The 25,111-nt window shown below is 27.8% G+C and overlaps 1 protein-coding gene across 2 annotated transcripts; it reads left to right on the forward strand.

Moving 5' to 3' along the window:
* Positions 1 to 8,175: 8,175 nt before the first annotated feature.
* LOC131174008 (homeobox-leucine zipper protein ATHB-20-like) lies at positions 8,176 to 9,990 on the forward strand. Of its 2 annotated transcripts, none has more exons than XM_058137029.1 (3): positions 8,176 to 8,354; positions 8,446 to 8,825; positions 9,241 to 9,990. In XM_058137029.1, the coding sequence occupies exons 1-3, from the start codon at positions 8,207 to 8,209 to the stop codon at positions 9,631 to 9,633; spliced, it is 921 nt and encodes a 306-aa protein (XP_057993012.1). In that variant the 5' UTR covers positions 8,176 to 8,206; the 3' UTR covers positions 9,634 to 9,990. The 2 variants fall into 2 exon arrangements, with proteins under 2 accessions (XP_057993012.1, XP_057993013.1); XM_058137030.1 differs by having other exon boundaries at positions 9,307 to 9,990.
* Positions 9,991 to 25,111: the final 15,121 nt, after the last annotated feature.

Below are 25,111 nucleotides of genomic sequence, written 5' to 3' on the forward strand. Positions count from 1 at the left end.
TGATAATTGAAAAAAGAGCAGATTTTTAAAAAAGAAATATGCATTTTTTTTTTCTCTGAAATTTACCAATGAATTTTGAAATTTGTCAGTAATTGAAAAAAAAAAAGAGTTTTTAAAAAAAGAAAGGTGAGATCTTTTCTTTAAAATTTATTAACAGATTTTAAAATTTATTAGTAAATTACCTAATGGATATAAAGTCCGTTGATAATTTGAACACCTAATTTTTTTATATGTCACAAATTATTAATAAATTAAAAATTTTTTAGTAAATTAATTATCCACATATTTTAAATCCATTAGTAATTTGAAAACTCCATTTTTTATGTCTCACATATTACAATGGATTTAGCATCTAGTAGCAACGGATTTCAAAATATGTTGATAAATTACCAACATATTTTGAACCTATAAATAATTTGAACATATCATTTTTTTATGCTGATGAATTTTGAAATTTATCGGTAATCCGTTAGTAATTATCAAAGAATTCGTTGCTATATCAATAAATTTTTATATTGTTATCATTTTAGTTTGGTAAAAAAATAATATTGCACTAAATATTTTATTAGGCTTAATATTTAAAAAAAAATGTTTTATGCGTTTTTTATAATTATAGCTTTTTTTTTTGTTAATTTTGATCTGATTTGAAAGTTTACTATTTATTATAGCGAGTCAGAATTGAGGATTTGGGGGCACTAATGTGATCTCTAATGTAACAAAAAAATATTATTTTTAATATATTATTGCTGATGTGGTAAAAATTTTTATGTTCTTGTTGATGTGGCAGCTGACGTAACAAAATTATTATTATTTTATACATAGTTATTGATATGATATAACTTTAATAATTAAAAAAATTTAGAACTTTTTGACTTTTGTCAACTATAATTAACTCTGTAAGTTTATTTCATTTATAGCTACTTAATTAATTTTGATCTAACTTAATGAAAAATTAATATTTTATTATCTAATAAAATTATAAAAATGAATATTTATGTTACTTAGTATAATAAAAAAAATATAATTTTCCCCTCTCTCTCCCCTATTTTTTTTATTTAAAAATTTAAAATTCATGTAAAAAAGTGAATAATAACAATATTCATCATTTTAGTAAATAATAATAATAATAATAATAAACATGTGACTAAATGTCTATATGTTATTGGATGATAGTGGGTGGAAGAAGAGAGAGAGGGGAGGAGGGATATTATTTATAGGGAGAAATGTGATTGGAGGGTGTATATATACATATTATTCGGTGACAATGGGTAGGAGGAGAGAGATAGGTGGTGGGATATTTTTAATTTTAAATAGGGAGAAAGGTGATTGGAGGGTGTATATATACATATTATTCGGTGACAATGGGTAGGAGGAGAGAGATAGGTGGTGGGATATTTTTAATTTTAAATAAGTAATAATTTATCTATTTTCATAAATAAATTTTATAAATATCGACAAAAAAGGGAGAGAGATAGGGAAATATTATTATTTTTAGACTAAATAATATAAATATTCATTTTTGATAATTGTATTAAGTAATAAAATATTAATTTTGACTAAATTAGATAAAAATTAATTAAATGACTATAAATAAAATAAACTTATAGAATTAGTTATAATCAATAAAAATTGAAAATTTTTTAAATTTTTTTAATTATTAAAGTTATGCGACCTTAGCATAACATATAGAATAATAATATTTTATCATATCACCTGTCACGTCAACAAGATAATAAAAGTTTTTGTCACGTCAACAATAACATATTAAAAATTAATTTTTTTATCACGTTAATGCTTTCAAATCATCAATTTTGATCAGACCATAATAAATACTAAATTTTCAAATTAGATTAAAATTAAAAAAAAGTTTTGACTATAATCGAAAAAATGTGTAAAGTTTTAAATTTTTTTATAATATTTGGCCTATTTATTATAAATATTAATGGATGAAATTAGATAATATTAGGATATATTATTTGGCAAATATTATGCAGAATTTATTTGGAAAATTAAACAAGAAGGTTCTTAAAACAATGACTGCCCAACGATAATATCACTGAAAATTTTATCAACTAATTAATCTGTGTTGGATTTAGCTTCTTGATAGATATGTTCAATATGCACTTCTAATTTTTGAACTAACAGTTGAATGTTATAATATAAGAGCAGAATTATGAAAACAAGAAAATGTTATTATAATATTGAGCTAATTATGTAATAAAAAAATAAAAAGCCTAATTAATACCTAAATTAATGTCTGAATTATTTGAGAAAAGTCTAATGAATTCCTATTTTTATTTTAATATATTTTATTATTGACTTTTTATTTTATATTCTACAAGCACAATTTTCTCAATTCAATAATAGATAATTGAATACATCATTAAATTTAATCCATTATAAATTTTAAAAAAATTATCAAATAATATGTATAATAATTTTTCATCAATGAATTTTAAAAAAAATATTTCTGTTAATTAAAAAATAAAAATAAGGAATGTAATAAATTAAAATTAAAAAGAAGGATGCAATGAATTAAAATAAAACTAAAAAATACATTGGATTTTATTTCAAATAATTCAATAGTTATTTTTTTATAAGAGGATTAGGAGAGTAGGGATTCGAACCTAACACGTGAGTTATACAGCTGCTAAACCAAGTAATTCAATAATTAATTTAAAAATATATAAAATTGAAGGTGAATATATAGATTTAAGAGAGAAGAAATAAAAGCAAAGCAAAAGAAGAACAAAGAGAAGCAAAGCACATGGGAACAGAGAAGGCATGTGGAGAAGATTCAGAAATTGCTTTCATTGTTAATAAAAATTGAAAAGAGCAACAAGGAATAACATGGATCCAGTCTATTCCAAAGGTGTACCCCTAATCTTCCAATAAAGGCATGTGAGTAGCTAATTGTAGGACAGGGTAAAGCAGTACTTTGTAGGACCCATGCCCTTTCAAGAACCCACCCCACCTTTCATAAAATATATAAGGTGGTGGGTCTCTCAAATTCCCTTGGATACACTTAACACCAGAAAAAAGTTAAAGCAAAGTATGATTTCTCTATCAATGACACTTACATTCTAGGCATCCCATACAATTTTTTTTTTCCTGCTCTTCATGTCCCTATCTGTTACCCCTTGAAAGGGCAAGGATAGAGCCCTAAGCAAAAAAAAGTGGGTGCCAAATTGGTGGAGATGATGCTTTTTTCTTTTTTAGTTTGGAAAGGAATCTCATTTTGCTATTTATTCTCTTGAGTTTGGCTAATATTTATAATTGCTTGCACAAAAATGAGAGGGGACATCCCAAAATCATTTAATTTTAAGTGTATTAGTATTTAAAATATTTTAATTCAATAATTGTATCTGAATAAAAAAAATTAAAGGGTAATTTTTAATTTCTCAATTGAAAAAACTTACACTATAAGAATGTTGTATTTAGCAGTAAAAATTTTTATTTCCAAAAGTATAAAATTAGCTGCCATAAGTTTATTGTAGCAATATATAAATAGTTGTGTTGCTATTATAAAATTATGGTCGTAAGTATTTTACAATAAAATTATTATCATTACAAAAAAATAGTTAATAATAATAATTATTATTGAAAAAAATTTTCAATAATTATTCATATTACTGTTGCATATTAGTTTTATAAGTAACAAAATTAAAATTATTGTAAATTTTTTTGCTAATTTTAATATTTGTTGCAATGTGGATATAGTATTTTTTTTTTTATAGAATTGATTTTAACTAGGATTCAAATTTAATTTTTATATTTCTAAAATCAACTCCATATCATTGACAAAAAATTCATTAATTTCTATATAATCTTTTTTTTAACATTTAAAGACTGAAGATAATCTTGAATTAAAAAGGTAAAAAGTAATACAATTAGCACAAACACAACAAGAACAAAATATATATAATTCCTTGTATATACATTCAAACTAATTGCAAGCTTTTTCTTATAGTATTTGCAACAGTACATGCCTCCATCTGCAGAGGCATATGACAAGGAATCATATGGTGATAATTTCTTAGCATTATTATTAATTACCAATATGTTCAATAAATATTTAAAATGGAGTATCTTGGAAATGAAAAGTGGTGACCAAAATAAAAAAAGAATAAAAATTTCTGCAACCAATGCCAGACTCAGCGGCCATAATAAATTAATAATGATAGAGCAAGGTCCAACCACAGAGATGTATATGTTTATAGAATGACTATATATGAAGCATACACAGCATTTTGTCTATTATTTTTCTCCTTGGATTCTGGGTTTTTCATGTTGACAAGTTCCTTATATACATATATAGAATGATTATATATAGGCTACCTGTATCAACTTTGAAATTGAAGGATTTTAATGTCAATTTTATTAACCATCCATATAAATAAAATATTTTCTCTTCTATTATTAATTTCTTGAAAATAATTTTTTCCCCTTTCTTTTCCTTTTAGTGATTACTACAATTATATTGTTTGGGTTAATTGCATTGAGTGGTTTCTAATAAATTCTTATAAAAAAAATAAATCCATACACAATTTCTAATAAGGTCAAATAAGTTTATATTTCATAAAATATTCTCTTTTAATAAAAAATATATTTTTAATTTTAAATATTAAAAATTATTTATTAATTTTATTAAAATAAATTTTTTAAAAAATAAATTGAAAAATATGATGAATAAAATTGTTTAATATTAGATTATTATTTTTAATATTTTATTATTTAAAAAATAAAAAAATATATTTTATTAAGTGTCGACTTATTTGACATTAATTAAAAAGTACTAGAATTTATTTGGTTTAAAACTTGATTTTAAATTTATTTGACCATTTACTGAAAATACAGAGATTTATTTATTTAATTTTTCTATAAAGAAAACGACAATCCTATAAAATTTTTTTCAAAATTAAAATCCAAATAAAATAGAAACTAAAATATTAAAAATTCAACTAGAATCATATTGAAAATTTAATTCAATTTTGATTTTTATACAATTCATGAGCGGAAAGTAAAATCACACACCATTAATCTATATTTAAAAAAATAATAACAACATGCTACTTAATTAGGACCTCTAACCTCTGAATTGATGCATTTTTATTTGCTTCTATTCAAATTTGAGATCACAAAGCAACAACCAATCGTCCAATCCCTTAACTAAGGATTTATATGAATTTTTTTTTTATTTAATTTCAATATTTTAGAATTCAAATTTGAAAATCTCAATTCTATAAGTAATTTTAATATTATTGAGTTAAAAATTTTTAATTAATATTTAATGCATAAAATTTTTTTAAAATAATTTATGAAAAGAATTTAAATTCTTCATTTGATGCGTTTTATAATTAAAGTCAATTTAAATTTCGCAGTTGATCTTGACATTTAAATTTTACATAACAGTTGATGTGAGTGTATAATATATTGAGTTAAAAAATACAATAATAAAAATGTTTTACCCACATCAAAGTGTCTCACCTTATCTCATATATCTAATCAATATTGTGAAACTGCTGTATGAATAAAATCATTATTTTTTATGATACATATTATCAGATTGGTTGAAAGTACATAGCTTCTTGATGTTTTAAATCACTTTTATAAAAAGAAAAAAATTTAAATTAGCAATATTATTTAAATTTAAAAATTTTTTTATTACTAAGAAAATTCTTGCTAGGTCTTGTTTATAGTGGTCTCAAGACACAACATGATAGTAGTATGCAGCACGAAAAAAGAAAAAAAAATCAATGCACAATCAAACTTTTGAAAATAAAAAAGACCTAATTTAAAATCATAAAATAAATAAAACTTAATCCAAAGTTCAAGGATAAATAAAATAAACAACTTTTATGAAGGAGAAAGTTTTACAGTATAATTCTAAAAATTTTGTACATAATAAGAATAGAAGAGTATTTATAGAGTTTCAAATCCTAATCTAAGTAGAAAATGATTTAAATGTCTCAATTTAAATAGGAAAAATATTTTAATAAACTAGAAAATATAAATAAATTTTATTTAGGAAAATAAAGAATTCAATTAAAAATAAAAATATTTGTAAAATGGGAAACAAAGGTCTTCGGATTTAGTCTTGATTTGCATGTCTCGTCATTCACCCATACTTTCAAGAAAATTCGATCTCAAATTTTAAAGTATTAAAAAATCAAAACTCCATTGAAAAATCACATCATGTCTCCTTCAATAAAATTGACTTGAATAAATTTGAATTGAAGATTTTCATATTGTCTTTTGCATCCATCGGAACATCTAGGCAAATAAAACAAACTAAGACAATAGGAATTAAAGGGTTAGATAAATTTTTAATTTCCATTAATTCCTCAATGGTAGGTTGTTCTTCAAATTCCATTGACATCTCAAACTCTTCTTTCTCTTTCTTATGCCTCTTCTAAGATTAGATTTATCAAGAAATTTCAATTTAAGCTTGTAATCATCAATCATAGCAAAAGGCAATACAACTTAAGTTTCAGACTCTTCCGGCTCAAATTCTTCAAGCCTAGGATCTTCAACTCTAGGTTGTTTTTCTTATTCAAATTGATCTATTTGTTCAACTATTACTCTTTAAAAGAATAGATTCATTATTGAATCTATTGTGGTTATCTCCTTCGGCCTTATCCAATACATTGTTCCTATTTTCATGGTCACTAACTCCTAATAAAGTTCACATTAGCTTTTGAATCTCCAACCATTGCTTCTCAATATTGCGAGCAGATGTTGATTGTTTCATCTATGATTCTCCAAATAGCTTGCGATCCCTGATCACCATCATAAGGCTGGGTGCCATCACCACCATCAATGTTAGCCATCATACTAAAAGTGAAATCCCTACTCTGATACCACTTGATGTAGCATGTGGTGTGAAAAAAGATCGACACGCGATCAAACTCTTGAAAATAAATAAAATTTGATGCAACATTTAATGTGAAAAAGGAATGATACACGATCAAACTCTTGAAAATAAACAAAATCTAATTCAACACCTTAAGATAAATAAGACTTAATCGAAAATCTAAGGATAAATAAAATAAACTAGCTCTATGAAGAAGAAAACTTCATTAAATAATTTTTAAAAACTTGTATATAATAAGAATAAAAGGGTTTTTATAGAGTTGCAAATCCTGAACTAAGTAAATGAGAATAGAAGGGTATTTATAGAGTTGCAAATCTTAATTTAAGTAGGAAATAGTTTAGAAGTTCTAATCTAAATAAAAAAAATATTTTAGAGTTATAAATAAATTAGGAAATATAAGTGAAACTTATCTAAGAAAATAAAAAATCCAATTAAAAATAGAAATCTTTGTAAAAAAAGGAAAATGCAGGTTTTCGGGTCTACTCTTAATTTACACATCGCGTCATAATATGTACAACAGGATTTGTATATAAAATAGGTGAAATCTATATATTTATATATTAAATTTATAATAGATTATGTTTAAATAATTTTTTTTTATATTTGATATAAATGTTCAACTGTTATTAAAAGATAATTTTATGCACCCCGCAAAGAATGGACTCAATAATCAAAGATTCAACTTGTAATGCACCTCATCTCGAGTTTGAATTACACTAATTGCTATTTAGAGTTTCTTGTTGGTGGCTAATACGTAGTCCTACTGTAAATCCCTAATAGTATGTACTATGCTACGTAGGCTTTCTTTGCCCTGAGATAAAAATATCCTACTACCCTTAAACTTCTTTTTTTAAAAAAAAAAAAAAATTACAAATGGACTGCTTATGTACTTTTTGAAGTTTGATAGTAATGTTTCATTATCTACTTGACCTTGGAGAAGGATGACTTAATTTTTAACCAACCTCATTTGTTTGAGGGTTAGAAGTAAATGTCAAATGATTAGCTAATTTAAACAATAACTAAGATAGATAAGAGAAGAGAAGAGGGAGACAGAGACCGAAAGAGACCCATATTAGAGGATGGGTCCACGAAAGCTCCCTTTGTGTGATATATTACACATTGTACACCTCTCGTTCCATCTCTCTCTCAACCTAAAAATCGCTGTCTTTCCCTCTCTTTCTTTCTGCAACCCATCACCACCCCCATGTCCTCCTCCTGTAACTTGTCACCTTTGAATCACTCTTCATAGTCAGAGCCTAACCCAATCTCACCCCTTAAATTAATCTTGCAATATCCCGTAAATTTAGTGAATGAATAATCCATTGATGTTTCATGCAACTAATTGATATGGCATTCCCTCCTCCTCCTCCTCCTCATCATCATGGTTTCATCTTTCATTCCCAAGAAGACAATGACCACCTTCCCTCTCCTTCCTCTCTCAACTCCTTCCCCTCTTCTTGTCCTCCTCAGCTCTTCCCAGGTCTCTCCCAGGATTATTACTCAAAGTCTGTTGATTGTTTATATGTGTTTATTTGTATATATGAATATAAGAGACGTGTTTTTGTTTTCAGGCGGTGGAGGACATTTCATGATGAAGAGATCGATGTCCGTTTCTGGGCAGGAAAAGTGTGAAGAAGTGAATGGAGACGATGACTTGTCTGATGATGGATCACAACTAGGGGAGAAAAAGAAAAGGCTCAACTTGGAGCAGGTTAAGGCACTTGAGAAGTGCTTTGAGTTGGGGAACAAGCTTGAGCCTGAGAGAAAAATGCAGTTGGCCAAGTCTTTAGGCCTCCAGCCAAGGCAGATAGCTATATGGTTTCAGAATAGAAGGGCTAGATGGAAGACTAAGCAATTGGAGAAAGACTATGAAGTGTTGAAGAAACAGTTTCATTCACTTAAAGCTGATAATGATGCCCTTAAAGCCCAAAACAAGAAACTTCATGCAGAGGTAATTAATAGCCTTTCTATTCCATTAACTTAATTTTCTGTCTCCATTAATTACATTTGCCTAGAGTTTAGTGCTTGATTTAGATTAGGAAAGGGAACACTGAATTTTTTTACTTGAGCATATTTAATTTTTTGAAAAATATTCTTAAATTAATTTAAATTAGGTTAATTTTGCCCTTTTGATCTTGACTTGCTGATTTTGTATTATAATTTGAATACTGAATATAATTAAACTGAAACTTGAAAACAAAACTGACTTGCTGTTAGTGTCAGAAGCACCACTTCAGAAATCAAGTGAATTATATTTTGGCAGCTAGCTCTCAAGTTGACACCTGCAATGTATTTAATTATATATTTCTTATGATCATCTTCATAAAATTTTCTTGCTTCTTTCTCACATTCAAATAATCCTGCAGTTAATGGCTCTAAGAGGTAGAGAGTCAAATTGTATTGAAGCTAACCCAAAGAAAGAAACTGATCAGGGTTCTTGGAGCAATGCAAGTGAGAACAGTTGTGATGCTAATTTAGATGTCTCAAGAAATCCAGTGGCAACCAGCCCAGTCTCTAATTCTCAACTAAGCACTAAGCATCCCTTCTCCACATCCATCAGGCCTACAAGCATGACTCAGCTGCATCAAAGCTCATCACCAAGACCAGACCTCCAATGCCTGAAAGTTGATCAATTGGTTCAAGAAGAAAACTTCTGCAACATTTTCAATGGCATGGATGAGCAGCAAGGATTTTGGCCATGGCCTGCAGAGCAGCATACACCATTTTCACTAAACCAAAACCATTTCTCCAATAATTAACACACTTCCAACGGTTGAGCTATGTTTGAGTGAGATTAATTAATGAAGAAGGAAGCTAGGATTTTTTTCCCCCTACCAATTTCAGTTCCCATTTTTTTTGGGTTAAGTGTAGATTGGTGTATAGAGAGACAAATTTGTTTTGAGTATCATCAAAATTGGCCCAGAAGTCAGTATGGGGGAAACTGGTAGGTATGAATGGAACAATTTCATCCCCATAAATTGATATATTTGCTAGGTTGGTTGGATCTCAGAAAATTAAAAATTTTCTTTTAGTTAATTAAGGTACATGTGCCAGTGAGTGGGTTCCTGCTCTGGCAAATAGCATGGGCCATCAATAAGAAAAAAGAAAGAAAGAAAGGATTCTCTCTTTGCAATTTTTTTTTTTCAACTTTTTAATTGCATGTTGGTGCCTTGGAATCATGTTTTTGGAGCACATAAAAGTTTCTTGGAATTGCTTTAAGGAAGATCTTGTATATCAGGGCTGCTGCTGGCCTCATTATAATACAGGTAGAGAACATTAATTGCCTCTATTTCACCTATATCTATTAAAAATTAAAATTTTAAGGTATATTTTTGCATCTCTTCAGACTGTGGAGGATACATATTGGATACTTGACTAATTCATAGGTGTAATACATGTTTACCGCTATATTAGACTTCGCTTGAATTTCATTTTTAAATAACATAATTTTAAATTAAAATTTAAATAAAACCCAATGAATAAAAACTATGAAGATAGTGACATATCATGTATGTAAAATAAATGTTTTATGATGGGAGCAAAATCTAGCTTGTTGATGATGGTACAGGAAAAAAATAGAAAAAAGGGATAAGAGGAAAGGAGATTCTAATAAGCCCACGTTCCAAGAGGAAAGACGCCAAGTAGATGGGAAGGGAAGAGAACAAAGAGGAAGGGCTAGGAAATGGCCATTCGCTTTGATATTTGAAGGTGACGTTTGTATTATTCTCATCTGACAAGAGAAAGTATCTGACTGGGCCACCTTTTCTGTGCGATCTCCATGTGACCTTCTGTCACCACTTCCATCTCTTTCGCCAAAGCAATATATGTAGGGGTGGCCGGTTCAGGAACCGCCGGTTACGGTTCCTGAACCGCCGGTTCAGGTTCAATAAAATCATGAACCTGAACCAAATTGTTATAGGACGGTTCGGAAGACGGTTCTTGAACCGCCGGTTCCGGTTCGAGCTCCGGTTTAAAACGGTTTAAAGGACGGTTCGAAAAATGATAATTCAAGACGGTTTGAAAGCAGTTTAGAGGCGGTTTAAGAGCAACTTAAAGGAAAAAATTATTGAAAAATTTTATTAATTTAGAATTTAAGTTATATTTGTAAAAATATTTTAATTTTTCTTAAAAATCTTTCAATCAAAATAAAATAAAAAAAATAAGAATAAAAATAACTTATTTTTAAGAAAAATTTAATAAGCAAAGACTTGAACTTATTAAAAAACTAGAGATAAAACTAATTTAAAAAAAAAATAGAAAAATGTGCATAAACTTAATTTTACCTATGTATCCCTTTAGGATTTAGAGGAATTAAAATTTTCAGTTATAAGTTGAGAGAAGGGAGATTGAGGTGGTTTGGTCATATGAAGCATAGACATAAGAAAGCTCCAATTAGACAAGTAGAGCATATTGGGTTGAGGATATAATGAAAATAATAGGTAGATCTAAACCGACTTGGAGGAGAATAGTACAACATGACCTAGAAGCATTACACATTTCCGAGAATTTAACTCAAAATCGTTTAGAGTGGAGAAAGAATCCATATAGCCGACCCCAATAAATTTTTGGGATAAAAGCTTAGTTGAATTGAGTATTATTTGTCATTTTTTAAAAAATTATATGATAATTAATAATTAAAAAAATATAAAAGAAAAAAAATCAAAATAGAAAGTATTGAAAATTTTATTGAAGATATAAAATAATAACAGAGTAATTGTGATAGTATTAAAAATTTCAGTGAGTATAAAAATAATAAAGTAGGGGAATTGTGAAAGTACTGAGAATTAAAAGGAGTGTAGAAAATAATTATTTAGAAAATTTGAGAGAAATTGAAAGAGTATTAAGAATTAAAGAGAGTGTAGAGAATTAATGATATATATATGAATTAGGAGTAGAATGAAGTATTTATTGAATTTTTTGTATTTAAATCGCCGGTTTGGTCCGGTTCGGAATCGTCTGTTCAATCCGGTTCGGAACCGCCGGTTCACGATTTCTAAAAATTATGAACCTGAACCAAACCGTAGAAGCACGGTTTCGGTCCGGTTTGAAGCCGGTTCCGGTTTTGACCGGTTTCGGTCTGGTTTTGACCGAACCGATTTCGGTTCGGTTCCGGTTCAAAACCGAACCGTGGCTATCCCTAAATATATGCAAGTGCATAGCCTCTTCGTTCTCTCTACTACTATGGTTGAAATCAACCACTTCCAAAGAATTATACTCTTTAGGAAGTAAATTATCGAAGGCCTTATTTAGTTTAACATATTATACTTCTTAAAAGTATTTTTCTCGAGAAATACATTTTTAGGAAATTTATTTTCTAAAAAATATGATATAAATGTGTTTGACATATGAATTAAAATTAATTTATTAGAAAGTAGTTTACTTTTAAATTATAAAAGACAATAATGCTCATGAAATAATTCAAAGTATAACAAGTTAAATTGATAAATTTATTATACTTAACTAGGAAGTATAACTTACCAAATTTTACATAGTTAAGTTACTTCTCTGACATAAGAGAATTAGACTGCTCAACTTTACAGATGTTGGTTTGATAATGCAAATCAAACAAAACTATTTTCTACACTTATCTGAAAGTTCTATTTTTTTAGTCTACTTAACCCCAACCAAATAACTCCTTAGAGTTAGTAACTTAGGAAAGTGGAGAAAAAATAGTCTTTCACTTCCCAAGAAATTGACATTTAGCCCCAACCAAATAAGTTAATTTTTTTATATTTCATGGAAAGTTAAAATTCCCTAACTTAGTTACCCTCAACAAAAGGCCCTAAACTCTAACATATCCCATTTGTAACTAATTTCAGATAAAATCGAATTGATTAAATTACAACTCAAAATAATTAATGGGTATACGATTTTAAAGTGAATCAAAATTAACATTCTTGAAAATTGAGCTCACTCCATATTTTATCAAATTGTGAATTAATTGAATTGAAATCAATTATTTGATCTAAGAGTTTAATCCAATTTAATTTGTCAATTTTTTTTTTTTGAATTGTAAAAAATGAGTCTCTCCAAGTATCACAGTTATAGTCCTCTTAGACTGAAGGTCCAGGGTTACCGATTGACGTCATCGATTTAACGCAATCCCACAAGAAGAGACCTATTATGTAACCCGAGAAAGCACCCAATGAAATGAACTATTAGACAATCTGTCGCTGACTTCTATTATACTCTTAAGTAGAGAAAATATTTAGTCATTATGCTTGTATGGGGAGTCGAACCTGGGTGAGACAAGGCCACTTACCAGGTCAACAACCAGACTACACACTCAATGCTAATTTGTCAATGATCAACCCATATATTAGAACAAAAAGAAAAGCCTATTTTGTTGTAGTGAGAAATCTCATTTATTATTTTTTATTTTATTTTAATAATATATTTTAATATTTATTTTTATATTTTAAAATCATGCTAAAATTTTGTTAATATTAAAATTTTCAATTAATTATATTAAATACAAATTAAATTTTATTAAAATTTTGAGCAGCCGTAAAAAAAAAAAAAACAAATAGCAAAACTTTAAATTATTTTCTTAAATACGTGGCATGTGAGTTTATTTGTATGCTTTAACTTTAACTATATATATATATATATATATATATAAACCGAATGGAGGGCATGGAATTATCTTTATTTTTTAATAAAAAATTATTAATTTAAAATATTTTACCAAATTATGTTGTTTGAAACGGCAGACATGCATTGAATAATTATAGAAGTTCACCCAGAGGAATAATAAATATAGACATCTACCATTGCTTAGTACCGAGGCATGTATTCATGCACACACCCAAAAACATATTTTATCTACATTCTGATATGCTCATTCAATCTGTGAATATCATGCACATTAAAAAAGTTGAAACTAAGCTAATTTAAAAAAAAAAAAGATATTTTTAATTTATTTGAATACATAAACATGCAAGCCATAAATTTGTACATAGACAAGATAAGAATTTTTATAGAAACAAAGTATGATTTTAAGTTTGTGTTACATCTGACACCCACACGGTTAACTATTGAATGACTGTAAAATTGCTATGATGTAAACAACTCATTTAATTTTTGTTGAAATAGAATTTAAACTTGAGTTAAGATTTAAAACTCAAGTTATTCAAATTTTATTCGGTATTAGGTTTGAGTTTGATTTAAGTTTAAGATGATTTATCTTTTATCAATAAAATTTGATAGTGCATGCATCCGGTTTTCTCCATTGATGTTTAATTATTTAATCTTTTATGTAGGCCACAAAGGTAATAAGTTTCAAAAATAGGGAGGACAACGGGTTGAAATTTTATAGGTACCGATTCAACCGAACCCTAATAGAACGAGTTTAGGTAATATATAATTAGATTTGATATGAGTTCGAGTTTGAAGTTTACTACTGTGATGAGTTTTAGTAGGATTCCGATTTTGCATATTGGGCATCCGTTACCCTAGCTTGTTTATATATATATATATATATATTTCTTATTATACGTGTATATTTATATTTTAAACTTGTTTATATATCCGTTACCTGAATTTAAATTTGAGTTAAGATTTAGAACTCAAGTTACTCAAATTTTATTAGGTGTTAGGTTTAAGTTTGATTCAAGTTTAGGATGATTTATCTTTTATCAATGAATTCTGATAGTGCGTATAGTTTCTCCATTGTCATTTGACGGTTTAATCTTTTATATAGGTCACCAAAATAATAAGTTTTTGAAATATGAATGGCAATGGATTGGATTTTTGTGAGTACCTAATCTAACCGAACCTTAATAAAATAGGTTTAGGTAGTATATAATCGGATTTAGGATGGGTTAGTATTTGAAGTTTAATACTCGTGACGAGTTTGAACTGGTTTGAGTTTTGCATGTTGGATTTCCGTTACCTAAATTTATTTATATAAATATTTAATTAATATAAAATATATATTTATAATAATATTTATAAATTTTTATATATTTTATTTTATATAAAATAAAATTTAAATATTTTATGGAATTATTAAAATTTTAAAATATAAACTATTAATAAAAATAATTTTTTATGTAGATTATTAATTAACATATATAAAATTAAACAGATTTAGATTTTTTTATGTAATAATAATTAGTTTTGGGATGCTTTCGAGTAGTTAAGAATAAATTTTAATCTGGTTTATAACAGATTACCTATTGCCATCTCTATTATGAAAGGACTACCTTGTAAAAGGTTTCTTTAATCATACAAAATAGAAAAAGACCAATTAATATTCAAAAGATTATTTTACTGTAATTAAATCATATCTGAACAAATTTTTAAGCAAGAATAAAATATTTTGATTGTTATTTATTTTTTTATTAGAAAAATATGTTGCATATACTTATCTTATGATTTAATGAAGTACCACATTTTGTTAGAATATATTTCCTATCTTTGTATATACTTATCATAGGTGAATTACGTGTAAATTTTTTTAATAGATTTTAATTGAAATTTAAATTAAAAAAATATTGTAATTATGTGTTAAAATGTAAACACTTGTATAGAATTTTTTTTTTATAGAACACTGACATTTTACAATTTATCAGGTTATGCCTAATCCTGTTTACATCAGAAGATTCATTATGGAGGTAAAGTACTCCCAATAGAGATTTTCTCTATTCATAAGGATCAAACATTCAATCTCAACCTTACTTAAAGGGTATGTGGTCCTTTATTATTCATACTAATACTGTTAGTACACTTGTATTGAATTTGAATACGCTGAAAAAATAATTCTGGTATAGCATAGTACTATATATTTGATTTCTTAAATAAAAATAGTAGCAAATAAAAAAATAATAATAATTGATTCCCGAGATCCAAAATAACCGGAATTGTTGGCATGTCTCTGATTATAATTAGCAGAGAATTGTGGGAAAAGATATGAGTATCATCAAGACGATCTACATTGCCTTTATATCCATGATATGGTCAACCCTTGCTCGTAGCTTTAATTTGTTTTTTTTTTTATTAAAGGAAAAAACAAAACTCTTGATAATTTTTTTTAATATAATTAACTTCAATTAAAATTTAAAATTGAAGCATCATCATTTGAAAAATAACTCTAATGCCCATTCAATTAAAGCTTATTGATACTGAACTCTCAATAATTAATGGCTACAGTAAATCTATGAGAAAGTTATATGTGTTTGAAAAGAACAAAAGTTATTAATAATAGTTATCGAATTAATAGCACAATAGTCTCAAACTAATTGATAGTCTTATTTTTATTATTATATTTATTAGGAAAGTTTAATTTGGTTTATTTTTAATTTTTAATTTAAATTAATTCAAAATTTTCAACTTAAATTCAATCTAGTCTAAAAATTAAAAAATTAAACTTTTAATTTTTAGACTTAAATCAAGAAATCAAAAAAATTTAACCTAAAAATCATGAAATTGAATTTTTTTATTTTTGTTTAAATAAAAAAGTTTAGTCCATTTAATTTTTAGACTAATTTGAACTTAAATTGAAATTTTTAAGTTAATTTAGATAAAAAGTTAAAAAAAAAAGTTAAATTAAACTTTTTCAATAAATATAGGGGTGAAATTGAATAATTTGCCTTTTTAAGAATAGTTGACAAGAAACACCAGGTTATCTACTTTCTCCATTAAGAATAATATATATATATATATATATATATATATATATATATATATATATATATATATATATATATATATATATATATATATTAAAAATGTTATCTAACTAGAAATAAATTGTATATAGCAATACAGTCGATATTCCATCTGTGGACATGATATATATCCAACATTAGGAAGCAAAGGGAAAAAAAAAATCATATAAAATTTGATGAGTTATCATTCTATTGACATAATCAAACATAAAAAATTAAATTGTTTCACATAGAAGCAACAGTTTACATAGCCAATAATAGCTATATATATGTTAAATTTTGGAGATCCAAATAGAATATTCTCCTAGATATAGCCCAACCGCAAGTGCATGGGTCATTTAAGTAATATAGAAATAAATATCATTTCCACGAAGAATTGTGTTATAAAGTGAATTTTTGATGTAAAATGAACTATACTAATTTGCAAATTAATCAAAAAAATAAAAGGAATTTAGGAATTTAAAGGTTAACGTATGAAAATGCAAAACTCGATTCAAGCAATATTTAATTCTATTATTGACTAAATGAGAAAAGTGAGAAATTAATAATGAAGTTTAATGAAAATATATTAAACTAAGCACTGAAGACAAATTATCAAGCAATAATTATAAAAAGATGATTCTGGAGTTAAGGGTTTATATACAAGTCAAAATGGGATTTTCTTTATTTAATCCAATCTGTGAAAATTATGAGTTTTAAGGATATCAATTCTAATATCCTTTGTAATCTCTTTCGAGTGAGATAAACAGTGCCTTGATTAATTAAATCCTATTTTCGTAGAGTTTAAAATTAACCAAGACCCATTAAAATCTTTAATTATTCTATCTCTTAATCCTTAATATACTTCTAGATCTAAGTTAATTAAGTCCAAATTCCTAATTATCTATCACTGCGTCTTCTCCTTTCGGTTCTTCAACTAAGAATTAAGAACATAACTTAATGGGATCCTGTATAAGCATGTTATGAGGTACAAAAGAAATAAGTAAAACATTATAATAATCATAAAATCTGGATTAACCAGTTCAAATCCACAAAGTAACTTAGATATTGCATCCTAACTCTAGAATCTAAAAGAGCTACTCACTTTCATGCCTAATTCAAAATGTTCTAAGCAAAAGGAGGAATAAAACAAGAAAATAAACTAAAATTGAAGAAACCCAATATTTGATGTGAAGAAACGATAAAGAAGAAGACAAATCCAAGCTTCTCAGACTAAAAATGGCGCGATTGCTCTTTTTTCTCTCCTCCTTTGATTGTTCTCCTCTCGCAAAAAGTGATGTAAGGAGGCTTAAATTTCCACTCGCAAAAAGCCCTAGAATGGCCTAATAATCGTGTGAGGTGAGGTCTCTACATGTGTAAGAAGATTTGTTTCTTCAGCCAATTAATAAGGAAGTGCATATCTTGAATAGTGCCTGTGTAGCATATTATGCAGAGTCAAATCTGGTAAACATGAGTGAAAATGGTTTTACATAGCCATGCAGGTCCCTATTGGCAACCTCCAGAGGTTTTCTGTGATACTGCACATGCAAGTACATAGGTTGTACAGGCGGCAGTGCAGGTTTGGGTGAGTCTTTGCAATTTCCCTGTCTACTGCAAAAGCTGTGCATCTTTCGTTGGATCTCAATTTGGAATTTGTGATAGTGCACAAGCAAATGCACAGGCTGTGCGACATCTTGTGCAACTATCGACAAGTTTCAACTATTTTCTGGGCTCATGCATAGGCAGGTGCATGAAAATGATAAAATGACTGTAAAATTTAACCTAAATAGCTATATGATACACATGTATCACTCCCTCCTCTTATATATATATAGGTATTGACTTATGATTTCTTACATACTCTAAGGACTATTTTATAATTTATCTTAAATAATATTTCAGAAAAATATATATTCAATAAATATTATACAAGCATTAATTTTGTTTGAAATATATTATTAAAAACTATATAAGTATTATTTTGGGAAAACATATATTCATTAAGTACTATATGAACATTAAGTCTCTAATATAGATATATCAATAGGTAGTATATAAATATTTTTTTAGAAATATATATATTCATGAAGTATTACTTCTCTTATAAAAATATCATTAGCTATTATATAAATACTATTTCAGAAAAATATATATTCATTTGGTAATGTTTAAGCTCTAATTCAGATAGAATTATACATAAAGTTACTACCACAAGGTAATTTCATCCATACAATTATGTAAGCCTTCATTAGCTCGTAAGAGTAGAATAATTTAAATTTTGAGAAAAAGATGATAAGTAGTATGAATAATAATTATATTTAACTTTTATTTTATGTTACTTGTTTATTTTTTAAATTCACATTGTATAGTTTTAATCTCAAGAGAGTATACCTTGGTACATGATGTTTGTGGATGATATAGTTCTGATAGATGAGATGCGAGAAGGAGTCAATAGAAAGCTAGAGCTTTGGAGAAGTACTCTAGAGTCAAAGGGCTTTAAGTTAAGTAGAACGAAACTAGAATACATGCATTGCAAGTTTAGTGAAGTCCAAACCGGTGATAAGGAAGAAGTTAGTTTGGATGGAGTGGTACTGTCCCAATGTAATCACTTTAAATATCTCAGCTCAATCTTTCAAGTAAATGGGGGATGTGAGGAAGATGTTAGTCATAGGATTAAAGCCGGATGGTTGAAGTGGAGACGTGCCACATGAGTTTTATGTGATCGCAAGATTCCCAATAAGTTGAAAGGAAAATTTTACCGTACAGCTATACGACCGGCCATGTTATATGGTAGTGAGTATTGGGCACTGAAGGAGTCATATGTGTCTAAGATAAGAGTTGCGGAGATGAGAATGTTAAGGTGGATGAGTGACTATACTAGACTAGATAAAGTCCATAATGAGAGTATTAGAGAAAAGGTAGGAGTGATGCCAATTGAAGATAAGTTGAGAGAATGGAGATTGAGGTAGTTTGGTCATGTAAAGCGCAGACATATGGAGGCTCCAGTTAGACAAGTAAAGCACATTAGGTTAGAGGATAGAAAGAAAAGAAGGGGTAGACCTAAACTGACTTGAAGGAGAGTAGTACAATATGATCTAGAAGTATTACACATTTCTAAGGATTTAACAAAAAATCGTTTAGAGTGGAGAAAGAGAATCCATATAGCCAACCCTAAATTTTTGGGATAAAAACTTAGTTGAGTTGAGTTGAGTATAGTTTTAATCTCAAAGTTGAGTTTATTTTTGGCCTTAGGAAGGACCTGGCAAAATTGCCACATGTCTCTTATTGGATTACCACATGTCAAAATTTGGTTTTTTCTAATATGATATGGAAAATTATTAGGTATACTCGATATATGTACACCTTTACTTACAAAAGTATAAGTCTTATATAGGGGTGAGCATTATTCAGTTCAAACCAAATAAACCGAACCGAACCGCTTTAATTTAGTAATTCAATTCGGTTTTTAAGATAATTCGATTCGGTTCGATTTTATATTATAAAAATTTCGGTTATTTCGGTTTGGTTCAGTTTTAAAGAAAAAAATTAGTTAAATCGAACTGAACCGAATAGTTTTATTGATTTTTGAATTGATTTATTTTTATAGGAAATTTATGAATTATATATAATTATATATATATAAATAGTTTAATTTCTTTGATTAATGGTCATTATATTCAAACCAAGGTTAAAATCAGATCAAATAACTTGAAAATCAAGTCTAAATTAAAAAATAAAATCGTTTGATTTAAATCGAACTGAACCAAAATAAAATAGTTCGGTTCGATTTTTCATCCATTTCAGTTCAGTTCGTTTTTTAGAATATGTAATTTGATTTTTATTATTTGATTCGGTTCGGTTCGGTTCAAACCGAATGTTCACCCCTAGTCTTATATTCCTAAATTCAATATTTTAACTTTTTTTAATGTAATTTACCTGTGCATTACTTTTAATTTAAGTGCACTAAATGTATTCCATAATTTGTGCAAAACATGCAAGGTATGCTCCAAGTATTACACTGACATGGTGCGTGCGTAGAAAAAACTCTCTATCAAAACATGAGTTGCTCCTCTTACAGCCGATGGAGTTTTGCGACACTTAGAACTTCGATCAATTCACCTTATCTCTCTGATCATGATGATCTATGGTACTTGTTCTGTTGAAAGCTAAGGCTAGCAAATTGAAGAGAGAATATGGTAGCAGTGATTCTTCACACTACAAAAAAAAAAAAAAATTGGATTGTCGGTTGCTAATAGATTTAGCAACCGATTCAATCGATTGCAATAAAACTAGTTGCAAATAGTAACCAACAACCAAATCAGTTGTTAAATTAATTAAATTTAAAAAAAAATAAAACTTTTGATAAATAAACTATTGGTTACTAGCAATAGAAACATAATCGATTACAAAAAAATTTAATGTTTTTAATTTTATAATTTTGCAATCATTTGTAAATTAGTTGTTATTTGTAATTGATTTAGAAACCAAAAATTTGGTTGCAATTTTAAAAAAATTATAAAAAAAATAAATTTATAAATAACAAATAAAAAATTAGAATAAATAAATATTTCAAAAAAATTACTAAAATTGTAACAGCCTGATCCTTCTCCAGTTAGTATTGTCCGCTTTGGCCCATGGGCCTCACGGATTTGTCCCTTGGGAGGTTTTATTCCCAAAAGCGCGCTGACCAGGTGAGGAAGGCTCCCACATATATGGCCCAAATCTTTTCTTCCCATTTCCGATGTGGGACACGAAGTTTCCACCCCAGTGTGTAGCTGGTTGAACAAGCACGTCCCAACCCCATCACAGGTCGTGACAAGCCCACCGACTTCCGCAGTGCGTCCTCGCACCACACACCGTAATAGAGGAGTCGGCTCGATGCAAATTGTAACGGCCGATCCTTCTCCGATTAGTATTGTCCGCTTTGGCCCAAGGATCGGGTTACAATTTGGTATCGAGCTGAACTCTATTACGGTGTGTGGTGCGAGGACGCACCAGCGGAAGCCGGTGGCTTGTCACGACCGGATGGGGTTGGGACGTGCTTGTTCAACCGCCACGCACTGGGTGGAAACTTCGTGTCCCACATCGAAATGGGAAGAAAAGATTTGGGCCATATATGTGGGAGCCTTCTCACCTGTCGGGCTTTGAATGAAACCTCCCAAGACAACGTGAGGCCCATGGGCCAAAGCGACAATACTCGAGAGAGGAGATCATACAAAAATAATAAATTATTAATGAAAACTTAGTACTAAAAAATTAAATATAAAAAGATATTTATAAGATAAATTACTAATATATATATATATATGTGTGTGTGTGTGTGTGTGTGTGTGTGTGTGTGTGTATTAAACAAAAAAAAATACTTTATACTAAAGAAATTGTATATTTGTACAAAAAAAATTATTTTATACTAAAGAAGAACAAATTAAATAAAAAAGATAGAAAGTAAAAGAAAAAGATGATGATGAAGAAAATATATGAGAAAAAAAAAGATAATGAATAAAATAGATGAAAATGAAAAAAATGATTAAAAAATGAGAGAAAATGAAAGAAATAGAGAAAAAAAAATAGGTAAAGAAAATGAGTAGTTGTGTGTATAAGTAAATTAACAACCGATTATTGGTGTATAATTTCTTTTAAAAATTAGACAAGAATTTTTGAAGAGAAAATTTTATAATTGATTTCAATTGATTGCAAAATCATTTGATGTTAGCAAACGATTCGTAAATTAGTTGCAAATAAAAAAAAATGAACATGAATTTTTGAGGAAAAAATTTTGTAACTAATTCGCAATTGACTGCGAAAATTGGTTGTTGTTAGCAACCAATTCGCAAATTAGCTATAAATTAAAAAAAAAGAACATAAAATTGTGTGAGAATTTTTTAGAGAAAATTTTACAACTGATTCTTATAAGTTGTAAAATCGATTGTTAATAACAATCGATTTAATTTGATTGCAAAAATTGGTTACTGTTAGTAAAAAATTTGCAAATCGATTGGAAGTAAAAAAAAAAAAAAAGGGTGAGAATTTGTGAAGGAAAAAAAATTAAGCAATCAATTTGTAATTGATTATAAAAATAAGTTATTATCAGTAATTGACTTAAATAGATTGTAAAAATCTGTTGTTAATAGCAACCGATAAGGAATTGATTGTAAATTTGTAACATTTTTAAAAAAGGCCCTAAATTTAGCAATCGATTCACAAATTAACTGCTATTATTACAATTGATTGCAAATTATTGTTAAATTTTCGAGCCAATTAAAATAATTTTTTAATTTAGCAATTGATTCTTAAGTTGTTGTTAGCAACTAATTTAAAAACTTACTATAAATCAATCATTAATAGCAACCAATTCTTAAATTGATTGTTAAATTTTTTAAAATAAACTATTTTACTAAAAAAAATGAAAAAACTAATTATTTTTTGTAATATTAACTCCTTAATCCACCACCTTAATTTCTTCTCTTGGTGACTTTGGATTCTTAGAGAGGCAATTATTGGTAGATGCATTAGGAAAAATGAGGGGTCAATTGACCCCTCTTTCCTTCTGAATTAACCTTATGTATATGTATAATTGTCTATATTGACCCCTCATAAATTTCATTATTGAACCCTCTCTTTTAATGACAAGTATTTCTGCAAATGAAAATTAATTGATACTCTTTTTATTTAAAAAAAAATCTTGACTACAAAAAAGTTTGTTATATGTTAAAAACTATAAAAAAATTTTATATGTTAACTAAAAAAAAATTCTGAATTTGCCACTGAAAATAGTGAAGCAAATGGGGTAAGCTACTCGAGGCAGAGACAGCAATTTGGCTTGGAAAATTGGCTCAATCGCTGTAGTGATTCGGAGTTCTTTGGAACCTTTGATTTTGCAGCTCAAATGGCCAATTTAATGGTTTAACACTTCCATAAAAGGTGAAAAATCTTTACTAGGCCTTTTTTTTTTTTTTTTTTTTTTTGAGGAAAAAGCGAAAAAATATCATTAAGAGCAAACATGAGTAACATCAGATGAGGCCACCAAATCAAGCTCAGGAGGTAGCTCTTCAATCCAAACCATTTCTTTGGTTTTGGACTAATACAGCATAATTAGCTATAGCATCAGCTAACAGATTAGCACCACGAGGAACAAAAGAAAAAAGGACAGAGGAAAAAGACATAGTTAGATGATGCACATCTTCAACAATCAGAGAGTGATTCGGCGTAATAATTGGTCCACCATTCAATGCCAAGATTGAGCTTTGGTTGTCACACTCAACTTGAAGGCAAGGGCCATTTCTACACCATACTTCAAAGCTTGGATCTCTGCTAAACAAGAATCCCAACATGCTGTCACACATTTAGCAGCTGCTCTACCTTCATCATCTCGAATTACAAAAACCAGACCCACTAATCTATTGCCTTTAATACTTGCATCTGAATTAAGCTTAAAACCATCCATCTGGGGAGGTACCTAATGCTGCGAACCACTTCTTAGCGAAACTCGATGAGGCACTAAATGGTGGAAAATCACGCGAGAAAACAAGGCAGTGGAGAAGCTAGAATTTTAACTACATGAATTGAAATGAAATAAAAATTTTAATATATATATATATATATATATATATATATATATATATATTAATTAGATTGACATTAAATTAAATGAATTAAAATAATTTGTACATGATTAATTTATTAAAATTTATATTAATTAAGTAGAAAAAAATAATACCCATATAATGAAGTAAAAAAATTTTTGTACATGATTTTTTTTTTTTTTTTTGAAATGACATCTTAAAATTTTGAGAATTTGACCTCTTCTATTAAACTAACGCTATTATTATTATTATTATTATTATTATTATTATTATTATTATTATTATTATTATTATTATTAACAGAAAATACGATATAAAGACAATACACAGTAAAAGATCATGTAGTAATTTTATCAAGGATAAAGCTAAAATATATGGCCAACACTTGATTATCAAATGCTCTTCATAATAGTTTTTAATGGTCTACATGGCTACACCTAAGAAATGGGATTCTAAAATGCTCTAATAGCTAAATAGGTGGGCTGCTTGCAAAAAATTCCACGGAGATAGAAGCTAAAGATCATTATAGTAATTGTCAAAGTGAATCCCTATTTAAGAATGGTGGCTAGATGGATCAATTGCTTGGGATCAAGGTCTCTTATACCCAAATAATGCAAGCCATTTTCTACTCATATATATAAAATAAGTAAATTTCACAATATATTTTATATTTTAGGTCATAATAAACTGAGTTTAAGAAAAAAAAATCCTAAAAATATATGTTAAAGATAATTAGAGTATGATGCCCAACAATAATGTATAAATAAGTAGCGGCTAATATAAAAGAAACTTACAACTTGAAATCACCAAATTCGAAAAAAAAAAAAGAAAAAAAAAATCACAATAACAAATCATGTATGTTTTTTTTCCCAAGTAGATCAACAAATAAGATAAAATTCAAGTCCTGTTAAATTTATTCTATTTATTTATACTAATCAATGAATAACAATCAAGTCGATAATAGATCAATATAGAAGTAATTAACCAATACAAAATCAATCATA

This window comes from Hevea brasiliensis, chromosome 15, assembly GCF_030052815.1.
Source record: "Hevea brasiliensis isolate MT/VB/25A 57/8 chromosome 15, ASM3005281v1, whole genome shotgun sequence".
Lineage (NCBI taxonomy): Eukaryota > Viridiplantae > Streptophyta > Magnoliopsida > Malpighiales > Euphorbiaceae > Hevea > Hevea brasiliensis.